Source organism: Leuresthes tenuis, unplaced genomic scaffold, assembly GCF_036924035.1.
Source record: "Leuresthes tenuis unplaced genomic scaffold, fLeuTen1.0.hap1 SCAF_5, whole genome shotgun sequence".
NCBI classification, from domain to species: domain Eukaryota; kingdom Metazoa; phylum Chordata; class Actinopteri; order Atheriniformes; family Atherinopsidae; genus Leuresthes; species Leuresthes tenuis.
The window spans coordinates 34,889,727-34,910,172 of record NW_027325359.1 but is presented as its reverse complement, the minus strand read 5'-3'; the positions used below and the strand labels follow the sequence as shown (position 1 = coordinate 34,910,172).

Sequence of the window (20,446 nt, the reverse complement as noted above, 5' to 3'; positions counted from 1 at the left end):
GGAATCGCAGGTGGAGGGCTCATTTAAATATGATTTGCATATTTAAGTAGGGGAGTGAACAGGGAGGAGTCGGGTACTCCGACACGTGCGCTCAATTCCACATTGATTGGGATGTACAAAGGAAATGTGCTTGGATTCATGCGTGCGCACACATGGATACATCCGGATATTTTTGTACGTTGGAGCGCATTTTGGTTTGAGCGTCCGCCATGTTTCAGTAGGAAATCCACGCAAGTCTTTGTACATGAGGCCCCTGAAGTTTCTGCTGCCTCTCTTCACCCGAGTGTCCAGGATCAGGGAGGCTGCGCCACTCCACCGTTGGCACGTGGACACCGGAGTCCCTCAGGTGCGCAGATATAAACGTGTTTGTTGCTTCTTCGGGCTGAGCCCAGCCACGCTGCAGGAGCCAAGGCTTGGACCATGTTAAGAATGAAATGCACCAAGGTTAAGGTCAACTTTAAAGTCAGACAGGTAAACAACAAGCAGGCTCACAGCTGTTACCGCTAAAATGTCCGAGCACGTGAAGCTTCCCGGTAAATTACAGTCTGGCAGCTGATTTGTTGTAGAAGCATTGCTCCAACGTCACATTTACCGCCACTTACCCAAAATCACCAGCTTTGAACAAGTGACTGTGAGGCGTTTATGTACATTTTTACTGTTTCAAAGCACTTTTCTACCATCAAAATAAGTGATAAGAATCTGTAACCGAGACGCATCCAATCAGTTTAAATCACACAGATTACAGTAAATACTTAAATTTATTATCTTATCAAAACATCTCCTACAAGTTGGAAACACATCAACACAACGTGGTGACTTCAGTCCAGTGAGGCCCACATTTATGTGGCAAACTTCTTCTGTCGGACCGGCGCAGGCAGCTGAGACATGATGTCCAGCAGAGGGCGCTCCACCACCACCAGAGAGTGGTCCTCCAGCACGCTCACGCTCATCAGATGCTGTGGGACAGAACATCACACGTCAGCATAAACGCTCTCACACATCTTCATCTGAGCCGATCAAATTCAACCCAAATTTATCTTGTTTGACAGACAAACTTAAAGGGTTCAGTTCTGCTGTCTGAGACTTTTAAGAACCCTGTTTTTAAATCGCTGTCAGTGCATCAGAAGCTCGTACCTGGAAGTTCTTGCAGATCTTAAAGGCGTGGCTGTGTCTGCTCCTGTCGGGAGGAGGAAGAGTCCTCAGGGTCATCTGGTTGTAGAGCTTCGTCTGCGCGTCAGGCAGCGGCTGCATGTGGAAACAGACACCAGACAGTCAGTGGGAGAAGAAAGAAGGCTGAACCCCGAGGATGATGCCTTCAAAGGCAGAATCCTCCAGAAAGGGTTCATTTAATTCCTCAGTTACTCTCCACAGATGATACGCTGCGTTTAAAAGTCACAGCTAAAGACCACGGATGTTTTAAAGGGGAGGTTTATTCTATAAACAGTCACTATAACAACGGTTTTAATGTATTTCAGGCCTTCAGCACAGTCTTTAAACATTAATTCATGAACAAATGTTTAAAAAAACCAGCTGAATACTGTCTGGACCGATGGGCTCGGTGCTCAGACTCCTCCATGTTGAGGCATGTGAAAAACAACCCGAGGTGTCGGTTTTTGCTCCTTTAGCGGCTCAAAGTAACGTTTCTGCTCTCAGAAACCTGGACAAGAAGAAACAGGAGTGTGTGCCACCTAAAAAGAAGCAGAGCAGCATCGAACCTCATCCTTAAGGCGAGGCACGGTGGTGGCAGAGCTTTACGGCTCAGGGAGGCGTTCAGGTGACGCTCAGAAAAACGGTGAGCCGCAACACTTCAGTAAATCTGCTTCAAAGGAGGAAAAACCTGCAGAAGCTGAGGGTGGAGAGATAAACGCTGACGTACCAGACTCTGGTCAATGATGCAGAACATAAAGGCGTCGTGCAGAAGCACGTGCGCCGGGTTTTTGGGGTTGAAGGCGATGTGGGTGACGGGCGTGTCCCGCTGCAGCCACAGCGAGTGCAGCCCCTGTTTCTGCAGCTTCCGACTCCAGTCGGTGTACTGCTTCTGCTTCAGGGAGAACTCAAAGATCTGCAAAACACACACAGTCACATGACCTGCCGCCGGCGGGAGGATAGGCTGAGGACAAGCCGAGCGGCCTTCACCTGCTGGTCGGCGTGCGCAGAGATGAGGTTGCTGGTTGTCGGGTGGATGGCGATGGCGGTGGGACAGGAGCTGTACACTGGAACGGTGCAGTGGAGCTGCAAAGCGAGAGGAATCCAGTTGTTTTTAGCCTCTCAGGCGCTTTGTGTTGCTTTTTAAGAATGAAATATACGTAAAGTTCGATTTGATGGTGAACCCTGAACTCACCTTCAGCTTGTGGAGGTTGAAGACGTGGATCTCACAGCCGGTGTTTGCTGTAGCGAGCCATTTCCCGTCTTCACTGGCAGACAGCAGGTGGACCGGCTGTGTGGAGGCTGGACATCACACACACACACACACACGTTTTAAAGGTGGCTGAAAGCATCAGCACACATGATTTGTAACGCTTAAGAAAGGATTGGACCTTCTTAGCTGTGTTATTTACATTTTTTAGCTTTACAAGAACATTTTCATGCACTTATTTTGGTTCAAAAGCAAACAAAAAATATTAAATAACCCTTTAGGTGCCAAATAAATTTCCAAAGGTTATATCTTAAAACTGATAAGAGATGGAGACTTTCTGTAAATCAGAGAAATGTTAAGGACGACCCAAAGTTTATGTAGGAAGCTATTTTACACACCTAATTTGCATATTATGACGTCATGGCGTGGCGGCCATCTTGGATTATAGAATTTTTTTCATGTTTCAATTATGAAATGCAGCATTTTCCCAAAATATGCCTCCATTAATCTCTGTGCTATATTCTATATTCTATGTGCTAGACAATGTAAAATGTTCAGGGAAATATCAAAGAGTAAACCAACACTGTAAATTAGACCTTCTTAGCCGTGTTTTCTACATTTTTTAGCTTTACAAGAACATCTTGGTTCAAAAGCAAACAGAATATCAGGGTCCATTTAAAAATATTCCTTAACCCTTAAATTTCAGAAGGCTATATCTTAAAACTGATAAGAGATGGAGACTTTCTGTAAATTAGAGAAATGTTAAGGACGACCCAAAGTTTATGTAGGAAGCTATTTTACACACCTAATTTGCATATTATGACGTCATGGCGTGGCGGCCATCTTGGATTATAGACTTTTTTTTTCATGTTTCAATTATGAAATGCAGCATTTTTCCCCAAATATGCCCCCATTAATCTCTGTGCTATATTCAATATTCAATGCAAAATGTTCAGGGAAATAGCAAAGAGTAAACCAACACTGTAAATTAGACCTTCTTAGCCGTGTTCTTTACATTTTTTAGCTTTACAAGAACATTTTGGTTCAAAAGCAAACAGAATATCAGGGTCCATTTAAAAATATTCCTTAACCCTTAAATTTCCAAAGGTTATATCTTAAAACTGATAAGAGATGGAGACTTTCTGTAAATTAGAGAAATGTTAAGGACGACCCAAAGTTTATGTAGGAAGCTATTTTACACACCTAATTTGCATATTATGACGTCATGGCGTGGCGGCCATCTTGGATTATAGACTTTTTTTTTTTTCATGTTTCAATGATGAAATGCAGCATTTTTCCCCAAATATGCCTCCATTAATCTGTGCTATATTCTATGTGCTAGACAATGCAAAATGTTCAGGGAAATAGCAAAGAGTAAACAAACACTGTAAATTAGACCTTCTTAGCCGTGTTTTCTACATTTTTTAGCTTTACAAGAACATTTTGGTTCAAAAGAAAAACAGAATATCAGGGTCCATTTAAAAATATTCCAAAGTCTGAGTCTAGACTCAAACTTGGTTAAGTTGATTTGAAACTGGTCCAGTCAGAGTCCAGACCTCAGCCTGACTGAAATGCTGTGGTGGGACCTTAAGAGAGCTGCAGAAACCAAAGCTGCAAACCTCAATGACCTGAAGCAGCGCTGGAGGGAAAACCTCAGAGAAAGATGCTGTGCTTCCTTTTTCACAACAACCCATCAGCCCTGCTCACCTGACTTGTGCCTGAGGGTCTGAAGGTGTTTGCACTCCAGCTGGTTGAGAGCGACGACGACGACAGAAGACTGACTGGAGGAGGCGAAGAGTTTGGAGGAGTCTGGGGAGAAGCACAGCTGGTGCACCGAGTGAAGCTCTTTAGGCAGTTTGGACACCTGAGGGAAGGAAAAGCAGCAAGACAAACTTCTTTATGATCTTCTGCAAATTCAGGCCCGACAACGACCCACATTTGGTCTTTAGTTCAATTATAACTACATTAAACCCTCTGGGGTCTGATGATGTCACGCGACCTGATCATGTGACCTCAGAGGGCCAATCACATCAGCTCAGGTTCGAAGCTCACGGCTGGGGCCCACCTTGTTGATGCTGATGTTGTTGCCGAGCTGCAGCCTGTAGAGACGCACACTGGAGACGGTGGAGTAAGCCAACCAGCCGCCACACGGAGACAAAGCGCTGCAGCAGATGTTGTCCTCGCCCTGCAGACAGCAGCACACGCTCAGCTCTGTAGCTGCTCCAACATGCAGCTGGATTACTCTCACTCTCTGAACAGAAGCAGCTTAAAACACAGACACACCTTCCTCTTCAGCTGGATCAGTTTCTCTGGGTTCCTCTTCACAGGCAGATATTCACCGGGTTTCCCTGTTAACACACAGATCGGTTCAAATATCGCTCGTTTTCTACAACCCAAAATCGGGAAAAGTTGGGACAATATGGCGTAAAAATGCAGTCACGGTTACTTTGACATTAATTTGAGTGTAGACAGTAAGAAGCCAATGTTTCATGTCATTAGCTTCACTTCATTTGTCAAAATGATTCCATTTCAGGCAACAACATTATCCAAAAACACGGGACAATTTAGGGCTCGCAATGAGGTGAGAGCAAGAGACACAATCTGGTCCTAAAGCAGCCGCCATGACAGGCAAAGATGTTCAGAGGAGCTCCAGTTTGTGTTAAAAACAAAGTTCCTCAGAGAAAGACTGGAAGGGATCTGCATATTTCTGCCTCTACAGAGCAGAATATCATTAAAGCATTCAGGGAACCTGGAGGAGTTTCAGTGTAAAGGACGAGGGAGCAAGCCTAAGCTGGACCCCGTGACCTCTGACCCCTCAGACGCTGCATCAAGAACCGTCATTCATCAGCAGCTGATAGAAGCACCTGGACAAGGGATTACTGTGGAAACCTTTGTCCAGCACTACAATACAGAGTTCCATTCACAAGCTTTACTGTGCAGGAAAGAAGCCTGATGTTAACCTCGTCCACTTCTCTGGGCTCGGAGGCGTCTGGGATGGACCGTCACACGGTGGAAACGTGTGCTGTGGTCAGACCCATCAGTATTCCACATCTTTGTTGGAAGAAATGGAGCAAAGAGCAAAAGCAGCATCCAGCCTGCTGTCAGCAGCCAGTCCCTGCAGCCAGGCTCTGTGATGGTATGGGGTTGGATCAGGGGGCAAAGCTCATTTCCACTTCTGTGACGGCAGCATTAATGCAGAAAAGTTCCCTGAGATTTTACAGCAACAGATGCTGCCTTCAGGGCCACATCTTTTCCTGGGACGTCCCAGCATTGTTCAAGCAGACCATGGAAAACCACATTCTGCCACATTCCAAAGGCCTGGCTGAGGAAGAAGAGGTACGGGTGCTGGACTGGCTGCCTGCAGTCCTGACCTGTCCCCAGCAGAGAAACAACCACCCCCCCGCACTGCTGCACACCTTAAGACCTGTTTAAGGAAGAATGGGACAAAATAACAGCTGGAACTCTGCATCACCTGGTTTCCTCAGAGTCAGAACGGCTTTAAGTGTTGGCAGAAGGAAACAAAGTGGGAAAGGTTCACTGACTTTATGGGATGTTGCAGGTCTGAGGTGTAGAAAAGATGTTTGTTACCAGATTAAATGAAGCTGAACAGGAAATCTGTTGAGTTCAGACTGTCTGACAGGAAGTAAAAGTAAGAGAAAACATCAAAATAAGTGTTTTCTTCATCTGCTTTTGCAGAAAACTATCCCAAGTTTTTCCAATTTGTGGCTGTAAAAGTTATTTCAAGCCTTTTAGGAATGTTATAACATGTAAAACTGATCAGTTTAGTCTGTTTATGGGGTTGACAGAATGAGTAAAGGCTGAAAATCAACACATACAACCACCCCCCCGCACTGCTGCACACCTTAAGACCTGTTTAAGGAGGAATGGGACAAAATAACAGCTGGAACTCTGCATCACCTGGTTTCCTCAGAGTCAGAACGGCTTTAAGTGTTGGCAGAAGGAAACAAAGTGGGAAAAGGTTCACTGACTTTATGGGATGTTGCAGGTCTGAGGTGTAGAAATGATGTTTATTTGCAAATTAAGAGAAATTCATGAGACAAAACATGAAACATCTTGGCTTCTTACTGTTTGAGAGGAAATAGTCAAAGAATCGATGATGCTTTTCATACCGTTGAAACTATTTCTGACAAGAGAATGTAGAATTCTGTAGATTCTGGATTTTAACTCCCTCATATTGGTCTCCAAAGAGCTCTGAGCTTATCATACAGTGACAATAAAGGCTTAAAAACCCCCAAATATTCAAAGGTGGATATAAAACCTAACTCTGAAACAGCTTAAGGAAGACTGGCACTGGTTGGGCCTTTTGAGCATGTCTGAATTTATTTCTACAGCGGTTTTCAGCAGATTGTCACAATGAAGGTGTGTGTTTTTCTCACCGTGTTCATCGCTTTCTCCCAGCCTCCAAAGCTCTAAATGATCGGGGAACTGAAAGAGTAGCAGTCCTGCTTTCTTTGAACAACCGACCAGGTTTCTCTGCATGGAAGAGAAGGCAGCTGTGATCAAAGGTGCCACTTTAAATGTCTTTGCTTCATTTAGAAAGTTCCCACAGAGTAAAGGTGATGCAGGCCCGGCAGCAGCTGAGAGGTCGTGTTGCACACTCTGCAGACTCACATGTGGGAAAGCGACGACGCGCAGCGCCGACTCCCGGGTGTTCTTCTCCACCTTATCCAGGAGGGGGCGCACCACCAGCTGCGTGTCCATACCTGACAGGAGAGGTTATCAGCATCTTAATGAGCCGTTTTCATACGAGTGCAGCAGTCAATACACTGGATTTATTCATGTCATTTCTGACCTGAACTCCTCAGAAAATCAACTTTATCAGGTTGTTCTAACATTTACTGAACTGTGCAAAAGTCCTGATCCAGTTTCTTTACGTTTTCCCGGTAAAATGGGAAAAGTTGCAGTGTTTTTTTTTTATTTTGCAGAGTTTGCAGGGTTCATTTATCAAAGCCTGCAGTTTTAACACCCACCTCCAGAAACCACAGCCGTGTCGGTGTGAGCGAGCGCCCTCACATCGTGCGAATGGTTTTTAAAGGTCCTGGTTCTGACCCACTGCTTGTCCTGCCGGTCCACAGTGGGGGACATGAACTGGAACTGGACGATGGTGCCTTCGGACGTCCCGGCGATCGCGCTGCTCTCGTCCTGTTTCACATGCACAAACATGACTGAACCTGCAGGGGGCGCCGGACTTCAACGGAAAACGGGCCTCACCTGCGACACGGACAGAGCCAGGACGTCCCACTTGGTGACCAGGTGGCTGCTGAGCAGCGTTCCCGTGAGTCCGTCCCAGATCTGGACCTTCCCAGCAGAATCGCTGCTGATGATGGTGTGATCGGACAGAAAGGCCACGCTCCAAACCACCACCTCCCTGCTCTTGGACGCTCCCACGCCGCGCTCCACCAGCAGCCTGTGTGAGGCGTGGCCTGACGGCAGGACAAATTTAATCATTCAACTGAAAAACCAAGCGATCACCAGATGTTACAGTCGTTCTGGGCACATCCCTCCAGGGAGACTTACCGGTCTCTGCATTAAAGATGCGGATCATGTCCATCATTCCAGCAGCTATCTGTGCACCGGAGGGATGCCAGGACAGAGAAATGATGCGGCCTGCAGGGTCAGAACCAAAACACCTGCTGGTCAGACTGTTCTGTCACATCCTTTTATGGCTTCTGTCCCAACTGGGTCCCTCCGTTGGTCCCAGGATTGTCGTCTAGCAGCTCCTACACCACGCCTAAGACAATCCAAACTCTGTTCATGTGTCGTCCCACGATGGTGGAATGACCTACCGAGCGCTACCAGAACAGGGGCGTCCCTGTCTATCTTCAAGAAGCTCCTGAAAACCCAGCTCTTCAGAGAGCATCTCCTATCCCAGCACTTACCTTGTACTTCCCTCCCCCCTCTATCTCTGCACTTTATCTTTCTGCACTTCCTTCTATGCCTGCACCCTATCTCTACTCTGTCCCCTCTGACAGAGTCGGACTCCTGGGTTCCTTCTATGTAGCTTATTGTTAGCTTTTTATAGAGCTGTTATATCTTCATTTGGATAAAAGCGTCTGCTGAATACAGAAACATAAGAGCCTGAACTCTCTGTGAGGACATTTTTAATGATGCACCAAATGAATCATGACCTCCTTAGTTTTAATTGAAGTGATTCAGAAAATCAGGAGCGACACCGAACCCTATTTACAAGTGACGAAAAAAAGTTTTCCTTAACCTAACCAAGTACTTCTGGGTTCTATAACTATGTAGATCCATAATGTTTAAACCCAACCAAGTGTTGAATTGACTAAATGGCAAATGAATGAAATCATAGGTGTCCTGAGGTGGTTTTGACCTGTGACTTTACTCCACTAGTGGAATAAACCCACTAGATGGACTCCTGGGTTCCTTCTATGTAGCTTATTGTTAGCTTTTTATAAAGCTGTTATATCTTCATTTGTAAGTCGCTTTGGATAAAAGCGTCTGATAAATACAGAAACATCAGGGGTCGCTGGAGACATAAAAGTGACAGTAAAGAGTCATCCTTCACCTTTCTGTCTGTCGAGGTTTCTTTGGAACTGGATCCTCTCCTCCAGTACTTCAAAGATCTTCACCGTCCCGTCCTCACAGCCAACCTGTCATGGAAAACGCTCATTAATCCCAAACCCACCAAACATCTGAGGAGTGACTATAACCACGAGCCCCCGACTGACCGCCAGCAGCGTTCCCTGACTGTTGCAGCTGATGGTCCAGAGCGGCCCGCCGTAGGCCTCCACGGTGTACCGCGGCCTCAGGTTCTCCAGGTCGTACTCTGTGACCTCTCCGTTCAAACCAGCGCTGAACAGACGGCAGCCCACCCAACACAGAGCCTCCACCGCCCGGCCGCCCTGTCCGGGAATCACCTGGGCGCCAAAATCAAGAGGGGTGGGAGGTTAGTTCCTCAGGGTTCTGTGCTCAGCACCCTCATCGATCCCGTGAGAGTTCAGCAGCAGAAGTGAACTCTACTCTCTGATCTTTACTCTCTTTCTCTGAGGAGGGAGCTGTTACCTTCTCTTGAAAGTAGCTGTCAGCGAAGTTGAAGATCTCCACAGCGCCGTCGCCCCGGGCAACAGCCAGCCGCTCCGTGCCGCTGTTGAACGCCATGGCCCGGATGGCGCTGGGCATGTAGTCGAAGAATCGAACGCGGTGCACCTTGAACTCGCCCATTTAACACTGCGACATAGAACAGACTCACGGTTAGACTAAGGACTGCTCACAGAAGAGCTGGATGGAAAAAACAAAGAATAAACTTTAGCTTCTTTAGACTTTAGAGTTCCTGATCTGTAAATTCAGCGAGGACAACTCCCCGAGGGGCGCGTTTGTGAGCTGCTCGATTAGAAGAAGTGGAAACCCAGTTTTTCTTCTTTTAGCACATTTTGCTATTTCTAACCTGCCTGAGGCCTGTTAGCACACAGCTTCTTTATTTAATCTTCATGTAATTGCTTCTGCTTGAATCTCTAATCGGAAAGATTTCGATACGATTCGTGAAATATTTTTAAACTTTTCAGCCAATCGAATCAGACGAGTCTCGGCTCGTTAGCGGTGGAAGGTATTCAAAGGCAACACTGAGAACAATGACTGCATGTAATGCTGGAAGTGATGATGTCACCATGTCTGCTTTGTCCAAAGCTTTGAAATAAAATCACAGAGAAAACGTTCCCATGTAAAAAGGTTCCAGTTCTGCTGTTTTACATGAGAAATAACTTCATGGATCGGTTTAAATCAGGTATTCTAACACGGTGAAAAATGTACATTCACTCTTAGCCTGCTGGACTTTAACTAAACTTAAAGTGTGGTAATGATTAGTTAACTTAAAGTTTACTAGTTTGGAACTAGTTTTGTGATAAGTTTATGTTAGCTGTAATCTAAATGCAGAAAAGCAGAATGTAAAGTGTATTTATTGTGCTTTTGTGTCTTAAAGAGGAACTAAATGGCTGTGGATGTACTAATTTACATGTTTAATTAGTACAACATCCATCCATCCATCATCTGCCGCTTATCTGGGGGTCGGGTCGGGGGGGGGGGGGGGGCAGCAGCTTTAACAGAGAAACCCAGACGTCCCTGTCCCTGGCCACTTCCTCCAGCTCTTCCGGGGGGACCCCGAGGCGTTCCCAGGCCAGCCGAGAGACATAGTCTCTCCAGCGTGTCCTGGGTCTTCCCCGGGTCTCCTCCCAGTGGGACGGGCCCAGAACACCTCCCCAGGGAGGCCTCCAGGGGGCATCCTAACCAGATGCAAAGATGGAAGGATGGAAGGATCTCATTCCCGACCCGCAGAGGGCGTTCCACCCTCTTCCAGCTGAGGACCGTGGTCTCAGATTTGGAGGTGCTGATTCTCTTCCCAGCCGCTTCACACTCGGCTGCGAACCGCTCCAGTGAGAGCTGAAGGTCACGGCCCGACGACGCTAACAGAACCACATCATCCCCAAAAAGCAGAGACCCGACTCTGAGGTTGTCAAACCGGACCTCTTCAACGCCCTGGCTGACAAAGGGCCGCCCTGACGGAGTCCAACCCTCACCAGAACTCCCCGAGGGCCACGGTCAAACGCCTTCTCCAAATCCACAAAACGCATGTAGAGCAGTTGGTCCCATGGACCCTCCAGGACCCTGCTGAGGGTGTAGAGCTGGTCCACTGCTCCACCTGAACCCGAGATTCGATTATCTGACGGATGCTCATCTCCAGTACCCCCGATTAGACCTGAGCAGGGGGGCTGAGGAGTGTGATCCCCTGTAGCTTAAAAACACCCTCCGGTCCGGTCCAGAGCCCTGAACATGGTGTTCGTTATGGACAGTCCAGGGCGAGCACAACAGATCGGGGGTCTGTTCCTCCCAATCACACTGTTCCAGGGCTCGCTGTCATTGCCCACGTGAGCGTTTAAGTTTAGTACAATAAATTCTACTTACTTTATTAAAATAATTCGAGACTTTAATGGTAATTTACCAAATACTCACAAGTGTAAAAGTTGGCCCTAATATTATGCTCAGATGGCATTTGAATTATACTTTTCTATTTAAAATGTGAATTTCTTTGAAACACAGTGAAGTATATTTGTTTTTCAATGGGAACTGCACAATAACCAAAGCTGTCTTTTAAATCCTTCAATGCAACAGTGGATTGAGTGATGAACAGTCCAGCAGAACTTTTTCAGAACAGTTCAGTAAAGATAATCTGCGCTAACCTCCGGTCAGACAGCTTTATTTCTCACCCCCCACCCCAGACAGGTTAATTTCAGACAGACACCAGTCAGTGTTTTTAACGGGTCGTTTGTTTCTTCAAATTTGTCCAGCTGACAAAACACACAGCAGTTAGCTGTGCGGCTGAATGTGTGCTAACACATGAGGGCACAAACCGGGTAAAAACAGTCCGTGTGAAGCAGCGGAACAACTTCCGGTTTAACAGTAACTCTCAATGGTTCAACAGCATCAAACTTAACGGAAAAAAAATCGTTTACCTGCGAGCTGGAGCCAAGCTTGCATCAATTTTATCACCACACGTTTCAAAACATGGGCAGCCACGTTGATAACCTTTGAACCGGAGGTAGAAGGAGAAGGGGGAAGTACGTCATCACGCCGGTTGCACGCAGAGCTGGCGGGAAATAATACCGGAACTGAATGGGTCTGTTTTCACGTTGAAGCAGCAGCTTCGGAGTGAATGTGAAGAAGGAGAGTTTTATGTGACGGGACGATGGTTCAGATAGTTATAAGGTGAGAAAAAACTTCTGTTTAACCTGGAAAAAATGTGCTTTTCTGTCGGATTATTCACAGACTTTTATGATGATTATGTGTGGTGTTTTATAAGAGCAGAACCGTGGAAAGTATAATATAGAATGTGTGGGAGAAAAAGGTGTCCGTAGAAAGTAAATCTTTTAAAGTGTTTTTTGCAAGGATCTAAATGTAAATTAAGTGTTGCATTTGATCCACAAAACACAATAAACAAAGCAAGTTTGCAGTACTCTGAAAAAGCTCAAATTTCTTTATATTTCCTTCAGCAGCCAGAGCTTTATTAAGCAACTTAACTCTGAGCTATGAAGCATTCAGGCAGAAAAAAGGCTCCTAACTCAAGGGATGAACCAGTGTTGTGTCGACACAGAACAGACAACTTAGCAAAGAAGCCGTTTTAAACTGGATCTTTAGGCACTTTGTCACAAAGACACATCATTTGTTCCCATTTCTTTAGCTGCATCTATGAAAAACAGCAAAGAAAACACAGTTTGACAGACAGAAAATAGGATTTCTGCAGCAACAAGGTGATTCCCAAAGAGCTATTAGCTGAAAACTTGGCATATCTCAGCATGGTGTGCAGTGTGTCCTTAAAACATTTGAGGAAACTGGACAAGTGGAGGACAAAAGAAGAAGTGTCAGGCCTAAAAAACTATCTACAGCAGATGAACAGGATCTGAAAGTGATGTCCTTAAGAAAGAGGAAAAAATCCAGCTGTGACCTGACAGGACCTGAGAGATGCATCTGGACCTTCAGCTGATCCATCTACTGTTGGCCCAAGCCTCATCAGAAATGGGCTCCATGGAAGGGTGGCTGTCAAGAAGCCGTTCTTAAGGAAGGGAAACAGGGAGAAAAGGCTGAGCTGTGCCAAATGACACAAGAAGTGGACTGAAAATCAGTGGCAACAGGTCTTATGGAGGGATGAATCCTCCCCAGAGCCCGGACCTCAACATTATTGAAGCAGTGTGGGATCATCTGACAGAGAACGGAACAAAAGGCAGCCCACATCCAAAGAAGAGCTTTGGGATGTCCTTCAAGAAGCCTGGAGAACTATTCCTGAAGACTCCTTAAAGAAATGACAGAAAGCTTGTCTCAGAGGGTTCTGGCTGTGTTGGAGAATAAAGGAGCTCAGACCAGAGATTCACTTTAAAGCTGCTGAGAACTGATAAAAACTCTGTTTCTGCCTCAGATTCTGGGTTTATATTAATGTTTCAGTAAATCTGTTTTCCTGGAAATGTATAAAGAAATCAGGGCTTTTCCAAAGTGTTTCTTATTTCATAATATCTGCTTCTTTTAAGTAAATATTTTTATTTTATTTGAATATTTTGTTCAGGATTATGTTATCAAATGTTTCATATGAACAACAGTGATGTTGGAGGCATTCAGTCGTTGTCATGGTTACAGAACTGTCGTCAGAAATATTCTTCCCACAACGTTTACTTTATTCTTAGAAAACTAAACTACGAGAGACGACACAAATTCTTCTGTTTTGGAACCAAATTGTCTGGTTCACCTGCACAGCAGCTCAGTTAAAAGCATGTTTGTCAAACAGAACAGTTTGTTACAAGGTTGGGTCCAGATTCTGGAGGAGCCCTGAGCTCACAGGTCTCAGATAAACTGAACTTCTGCTCCTGCAGAGGCAGCCTGGATGGCAGCAGTCCTCCGGAGTGGCTGCTGGTGGAGCTGCAGGGGGAGATCGTGTCCAGACACGACTCCGGTCTGACAGGAAACGTGATGGGAGACCTGCTCTACACCAAAGAGGTACACAGCACACCGGGAAGGCTTCTGGGGGAGAAAGTGTGGAATCTGCTAACAATTAGACCTTAATTACCCAAAATCTGGAGCTTTCTAAACTTAGTCAGTAATTGTCTCTTAATTTCAAGATCAAATCAAGTTATTTTCATGTCTTTAGAGCTGAACTGATACCAAATAAAGGTCTAAATTCAGCAAAAGTTTCTTTTATGATGCTGTTGGCAGAGTAAACTCTGGACTAACCCTTTAAAACGGGGACAGAATTAAGACCGCTGAGCAGTTGTGTAATTTTAACCTTCCTGTGAATATTATCAATATGTAACTGTATATATATTCCAGGTGGATTTTTCATTGACACTTTATTCTGAAATTCTCTGCTTTCATACTGAAACGTTTGTCTTTGTAAAGTAGGATCAGGACAGACTGAACCCTGCATGTCAGTCGCTCTGTTTGGGTAAGAATGCAGCTTTAAAGGGGAACTTTAAGTGGTCCCAGTAGAGTGCCTGTGTAGAAATCCCTCCGTTAGCTCTCCTATAGCTGCAAGTAGCCACATAACAGCAGCTATGAGCTAACAGAGCTATGAGCTAACAGCAGCTATGAGCTAACAGAGCTATAGCACACGTTCATTCATTCATTCTTCTTAAAGTATTGGTGAAATAAAGACAGATAATGCCTTATTTAGAGGCTGCATCCTCTAAGCCCCGTTCACTCCGTTATATGGATCTCCAGTTATCTAAATATCTTCCGAAGGACGCCGACTTTCACCAAACTGTTCTCAGTGAGTAGATGAACGTATTTCATGCCAGAAATAAGGTTTAAAAATACCGGAGTTCCCCTTTAATTTTCCAGCCTTTTTCCCTCCTTTTTTAAACATGTTGCTGCCACCAAGTTAAAGATGGATTTAAAAAGTTTTTAAATCATTATTTTCATTTCCATTTTACACAGCATGTAAAGCTTTTTTGTCAGTTATTCTGGTATGAACTGTTATGAATATTAAACATTCAAAGATATATTCAGCATCTTTCAAAATAAACATTAAATAGCAGCATTTTCCTCAAAGTCCTTCAGCGGATTCTTTAAATCCAGGTGCAAAGTTCCCCTTTAAGAGCGGCAGGTTCGACGTGATAAAAACAAAAGTGACGTCGTTTTATTCAGATGAACCGACCTTGAAGGAGACCCTGACAGCGGGACAAACAGCTCAGATCAGATGTCTTCTGTTAAATCTTTTTAAAGTACTAATATGTTTGTTGCTCGCGGTAAAGCTTCAGTTCTGTAATAAATGTGAGAATCAAAGTCTCTGGGCCTCATGTTGGTTTATCAAAGAGTCCTTCAGGTACGCCATCACATAACTCGTGTTTTAGGGTTGGATAGAATCTGAAAAGGACTTGTTAAATGTCTTTATGGGTGCCTATGAGGCGGATTCTGGCTCCAAAGTGAACTGAAGATCATAAAAGAGTCTTCAAACGGGAGGAGGAATCCAACGGTTGCAGCTCGGTGGTCTTTGGAGGTTTTTCATTGCTCCAGTCCTGAAACCATCGCGGCTCAGGCGCCGCTACAGGCTCATTTCAGTCATTTTCATCTGTTTTGGGCCAGTCCAGAAGCACCAACGTCCCGGAGAGTGATTTCTCCAGAACTGTTGGCGATATTCAGGGTAAAAAGGTTTAGTTTGGGAAGGACAACTTTCTGGGTTTCCACACATCTGCAAACAGTTAAACTAAATATTCGTTTGGGAAATCGAGGATTGCAGCTAAGTGTCTCAAACCAGATGCTCCGGATTGCTACAGTTTAATTTATGACCTTTTCTCTGAAATTCAAGAGGCAAAATTGAAGAAATCTTGGGAAAAGTGTAAAATACGCCCTTCTTTTGTCTGAAAAGGATCCTACTTTTGTTTTCCTCTTTGTTTCAGCTCCGGCTGTTTTTATGTTGTAACATTTGCACAAAAAGTAAAACATTTTGCTCTCTTTGTGGAACTTCACAAATAAGGATGCATGTAATACATTCAGTTCAATCTGGGGGTCCATGTACAGCTGTAACTGCATCTTTAGCATTTAACTGGGGTTCTGATCCATGTTGGTCCAGCTTTACGCTCCTAACTCTCACCTGTACGAGTTAAACTGTCCCAAAGATGAAACCATGAGTCTGACTCAGCTGCCATTAAGATTCTGAGGCTCAGAACAGTTTCCTATAAAGTCCTGAATCTCACTTTCTGATGCTGTTCCTCTTCCCTCCACCAGGGGGTGCCGGTTCTCACCGTCGGACATCACATTCTTTATGGGAAGCAGGTCAAGCTGGAGAAGCCCTTCGCTGTCCTCACCAAGCATTCGGGCCACTCGCAGGGCAGCCTCGACAGTAACGATGATGTCACACAGGTAGCCATGGAAACGGACCAGGAAGGACACGCCTCCACCTCTTACGCTGTTTCTGCGCTCATCAAACGGAAGCTGATCTTTAAGACTCGGCCCAAACCCATCATCACGAACGTGCCCAAGAAGGTGTAGCAGGGCGGTTTCCACTCACAGATGTTGGGTTCTGTCACTTCCTCCTGCCTCCTGATTGGTTGTTTAGTCTGAGCCGAGGAGAACAGACTCAGACTCAGACTCGCTGCTCTTGCAGAACTTTTATTTTAGTTTATTTGTCTGCAGCGACACTTTGAACCTGTGAAAACTGTCCGGATGGTTAAGAACTCTGAGAATAAATGAATCTGTTTTGACCTTTTCAGAGATGGAAAGCCGTGTGAAATCAACCCCCAGGTGGATCTGAGCGTGCCCAGAACTGACCACATGTGAGCTGCACTGATGTGTTGGATAAATAAAACCCGCTGACCCTCAGATTTAGCCTGAGGCTGCTGAGAAACAACAAATGTTTACAGCGTGTCGGTGTTTGCTGAAGGCGTCTCCCACCAGTAGAACGCGGTGCTGTTGGAGCGCCGTGGCTGAATGGACCCGATTCATCCAGCTGCAGCACCCCCCCACACACACTCGGGCTCAGACAGGCTGGCAGCTTGCTCTTAAAGCCGGTCCATGTGGTTGGAGTCAGATCAGTGACCTCAGCAGCGAAGCTTTTCACAGGAATTCACTGCAGAACTGAAACCGGTGACTGTTTTCTTGATGGAAACTAAAAACTTTACATTAAATTTCATCCCTGATTGGTTGTTTTTCTTCATGTCTTCTGAGAATTATGAGCCAATCATGAGGCTGAAGCTGCCACCTGATTGGCTGACCACTTTCATCCATCACCAGGCCTGTTATTTGTAATATTCACCTTTATGCTGACAGCTGGATTAAACCACGTGTGATGAGGCTTAAAATCGCTCAGCTCTTCACTAAGTCTGCGTTGGAGGGCAGGAACTCGGACGTTAGATCAATCTATGACCAATCATCAGTGGCTGGATCCCTGATTTCCTCTTTAGGCGTCCTTTAGTAAGGTTTATCCTCATGTTTCCCACCTGGTGTGTGAGTTCACTCCCAATTCTTTCACTCGATTTATTGTTTATTGTGAAATATTTAATCAAAGAAGCTTTAAGTTAAAGTTAAAGGTGCCAATACCACAAAGAAGTCCGATAAAGATCCGACATCCTTCTTCTTCTTCAGGTGTAACTTTGCTCTAAGAGTTTAAACAGCGACGCTGAGAAAAAGCTCGATAAAAGAAGATTAACATGTGGCCAAAATAGGTTTTCACTGCAGGAACAGAGAGTAAAACTTTATGGGGGCCAATATAAGTGGTTAATTAGTCATAGTTAATGCAAACAAACCTAATAAAATATTCTGCTTTCTCATCATTTTACTCCAAACTGCACGATAATTCAACACATGGGCATTATGGTCCTAAAATAGGACAAAAAACTAAGAGTTAAGATCATTAAAAAGCATTTTTCTTCATTTAAATAAAAACTGACTTCTTTTCTGCTGGGGAAGAGATAAAATGCAGGTTTTTCTAATGAGAACCACCAGAACATGCAGGAGAGATGATCTCATCTGCACTCCAGGATCCTCCAGGAAGAACCCAAAGGTAGATGCTTAATTTTCCCCGTTAAACTCTCCTGAAATGTTTCACTCTTTTAAGCCAACGTGCAACACAGCAAACGAAAGATGGCATCGGAGCATTGAAGCCGGCAGCCGGAGGGAAAAGGCTCAAGTTCTATGTTATATGATGGAAACTGTTGGGTATGAATGGGAGGACTGTGTCTGAAACAGCATTTTTAATGACTGGAATGTTCCAACAGCCCAAGAAACAAGAGCCTGTAGCATCAGAAACACATCTTTCTTTTAATGCACGGGTCCTTTTTGAATGTTTAATCTTGTACAGTCAGCTCAAAATAGAACAATATAATTATAACTTAAAGAAGGAAAAGTCCGCTGAAACGTAACTGAAAGGAAACCTCTTTGGTGTTCAGCCTCCAAGCTGCTGACCTAATGTAAAAAGACCCAAATGTCCAGAGTTAAAAGAACCTTGTTCAGTAGGAAAACGTCACTGTTACACAATGGAATTTGGCACCATGACAATATCTAAGAAAAATCTCTGAATGAAACTGCGAGACACTGAGAGTTGGACCTCGGTGGACAACGGTGAGTTCTGGCACTGCTCAACAGCACCGGGGAGCAAAGAGATGTGGGGATTGTCTGCTTGCAGCAGGTGATTGTGCTGTTGGTGTCGGATGTTGAGACACGAGGCGAGCTGGTCTCAGAGCTGCTGAACAATAACCACGTGGTCTGGAAACCGGTCCTGAACCGTCCCGGCTCTGGATCCAGCTTTCACACAAACATGTGTGCTGAAGGAGCTCCAGGCTGCTGAACGTCTCCTCCTCTGCATTCTGGGTGTGTTCAGGTCCATTTCATGTGATTACATCTGATCTTTTTAACATTTACAGACCAGAACTTTACTTTTTGGCTGGTCAGCCTCTGCGTTTTTGTGCAGGTTTCATATAATTTCAATAATCTTTGAATAAAATCTGCACTGAATCAGGGTTTGTTCCAGGTCTGACATGGAAAATCCTGGAAAATATGTGTCCAATGAGATGCTGTGTTATATTTTGACTTTCTAAAGCTGTATACTGGGGGGGTGCCCACTCAGACCTGTGGAGCCGGCCAATCAGAGCGGAATGCAAATTAGGGGGCGTGGTTTCCGGAGCTCGATAACCACGCCCCCTAATTTGCATACATGCGATGGAAATTTAAAAAGGTAAAAAATGTGGTGTTTGAAAATCATTTAAATAATCTCAAATCAACTTAAAGTTAACTTAATTGAACTTGACTTCATTCTGTATTAATTTCATTGCCATATATTGTTTCTGCTGATATTTTTCTTCATTAATAGACGGCAGTTCATGGTGATAAGCATTTCTAATCATGATTTACTGCATTACTGTAGTTAATCGTTAATAAGCATGTTGTTCTGGAGAAATGTGTCCATCTAAATCTTTTTAATCTGTTAATATTTGACCTAAATTAAAGATTTTTAAATGCATATTCATACAAATATGTGTCACCTGGTTGTGAAGAAGCAGTTGTAGGAAGTTAAGGAGAAAGTGTTGAAGAGATGTAGTGAATCATGCTGACAGGTGTTTTTCTAAATGGTGTTCGCCATGTTCAGTGTCTCAAAAGTGGAACTAAAGACCCGGTTGATGGAGAGTTATGACATAAACAGTGCAAGCAGCTTGGCTACTTCTACCAGGAGCTGCATTTGTTTGGTGTATGAGGAGAAAAACATCATCAGATAACAGGAACATCGCTGTTGATTCCTGAGTTTGTCACATTTTACCAACCCGAACACGTCGAACAAGCTTCCTAATCTGTGTGATGATTGGAAAACAATAATTCTGCGGTACATAAACAGATTAAATTAACTTTTGATCAATTTGACATTCGGTTGGGCTGAAGACGGTCGTTTCCACCAAGAAGCTCGTTGCTTCCAGTTTACACTCAGTATGTAGAGGAGGGATGAATAAAGCAACCAGTTACTCTTCACACACATGTATTACAGTAGATGTCTTAAAGGTGACATATTATGGAAAAGTCCCTTTTTTCTGTTCTTGGAGCGTATATTTGGGCGTTTGAAGCCCCGCCCACTCACATCCACCCTGCTGGGCGGATGAAGCCAGCTTCTGGTGGAAATGTTCTGCTGTCAGCTGCACTGAGGAGCATGCATCTTCCATCCAGCAGCAGCCTCAGAGGATATAAGAGCCCAGTGGATAAACTATATCTGAGGCTAATGTTCCAGCAGAGTTAGCTAAAGACTGTGAATGTGCAGCAAACACTTTTCATCCCACTGTTTTAACAACTTGGTCCAGTTCAACGCTGGACTGAAGGAACTGAGCCACAAAGAGGTTCAGTTCCAGCTCTCAGAGCCTGAACTTCAGAGCAAGGAAATGGAAGCATCTGAGAAATAACTCCTCATGGTTTATTTACTGATATATTTCTTCCTTTAGCAGCAGCTAACGCTAACAGCTTAGCTAAGGAGTTACTGCTGTTCCTTTCTGAAAGATGAACATTATTGTTCCCACATTACTTTGTTAGCAGCAGCTAATGCTAACAGCTTAGCTAATGAAGATGACGTACACCAGCTTCTGAGGAGTTACTGCTGTT

General features: G+C 44.7%; 2 protein-coding genes across 2 annotated transcripts; one reads left to right on the top strand and one right to left on the bottom strand.

Annotated features, from left to right (window-relative positions):
* Window positions 1-739: 739 nt before the first annotated feature.
* On the bottom strand, window positions 740-11,923 carry utp4 (UTP4 small subunit processome component). Its single transcript, XM_072386734.1, has 17 exons — window positions 11,845-11,923; window positions 9,404-9,568; window positions 9,070-9,258; window positions 8,907-8,991; window positions 7,895-7,984; window positions 7,589-7,800; window positions 7,348-7,519; window positions 6,989-7,080; window positions 6,754-6,850; window positions 4,640-4,704; window positions 4,422-4,541; window positions 4,064-4,220; window positions 2,342-2,448; window positions 2,137-2,232; window positions 1,877-2,062; window positions 1,135-1,245; window positions 740-956 (listed from the first exon to the last, which is right to left on the bottom strand). Exons 2-17 carry the CDS (start codon window positions 9,560-9,562, stop codon window positions 840-842), a joined length of 2,055 nt encoding a protein of 684 aa, XP_072242835.1. The 5' UTR covers window positions 9,563-9,568; window positions 11,845-11,923; the 3' UTR covers window positions 740-839.
* A 91-nt stretch (window positions 11,924-12,014) lies between these two features.
* Window positions 12,015-16,463, top strand: chtf8 (CTF8, chromosome transmission fidelity factor 8 homolog (S. cerevisiae)). The gene is made up of 3 exons (XM_072385305.1): window positions 12,015-12,097; window positions 13,750-13,873; window positions 16,100-16,463. The coding sequence occupies exons 1-3, from the start codon at window positions 12,078-12,080 to the stop codon at window positions 16,361-16,363; spliced, it is 408 nt and encodes a 135-aa protein (XP_072241406.1). The 5' UTR covers window positions 12,015-12,077; the 3' UTR covers window positions 16,364-16,463.
* The last annotated feature ends 3,983 nt before the right edge of the window (window positions 16,464-20,446 follow it).

Coding starts and splice junctions, on each gene's coding strand:
- utp4 (XM_072386734.1), bottom strand. CDS start 9,562: ATGGGCGAGTTCAAGGTGCACCGCGTTCGATTCTTCGACTACATGCCC. Junction 7,520..7,588: donor TGGCTCTGTCCGTGTCGCAG/GTGAGGCCCGTT, acceptor CATGTGAAACAG/GACGAGAGCAGCGCGATCGC. Junction 4,705..6,753: donor GGGAGAAAGCGATGAACACG/GTGAGAAAAACA, acceptor GTGTGTTAACAG/GGAAACCCGGTGAATATCTG.
- chtf8 (XM_072385305.1), top strand. CDS start 12,078: ATGGTTCAGATAGTTATAAG. Junction 12,098..13,749: donor ATGGTTCAGATAGTTATAAG/GTGAGAAAAAAC, acceptor CTGCTCCTGCAG/AGGCAGCCTGGATGGCAGCA. Junction 13,874..16,099: donor ACCTGCTCTACACCAAAGAG/GTACACAGCACA, acceptor TCCCTCCACCAG/GGGGTGCCGGTTCTCACCGT.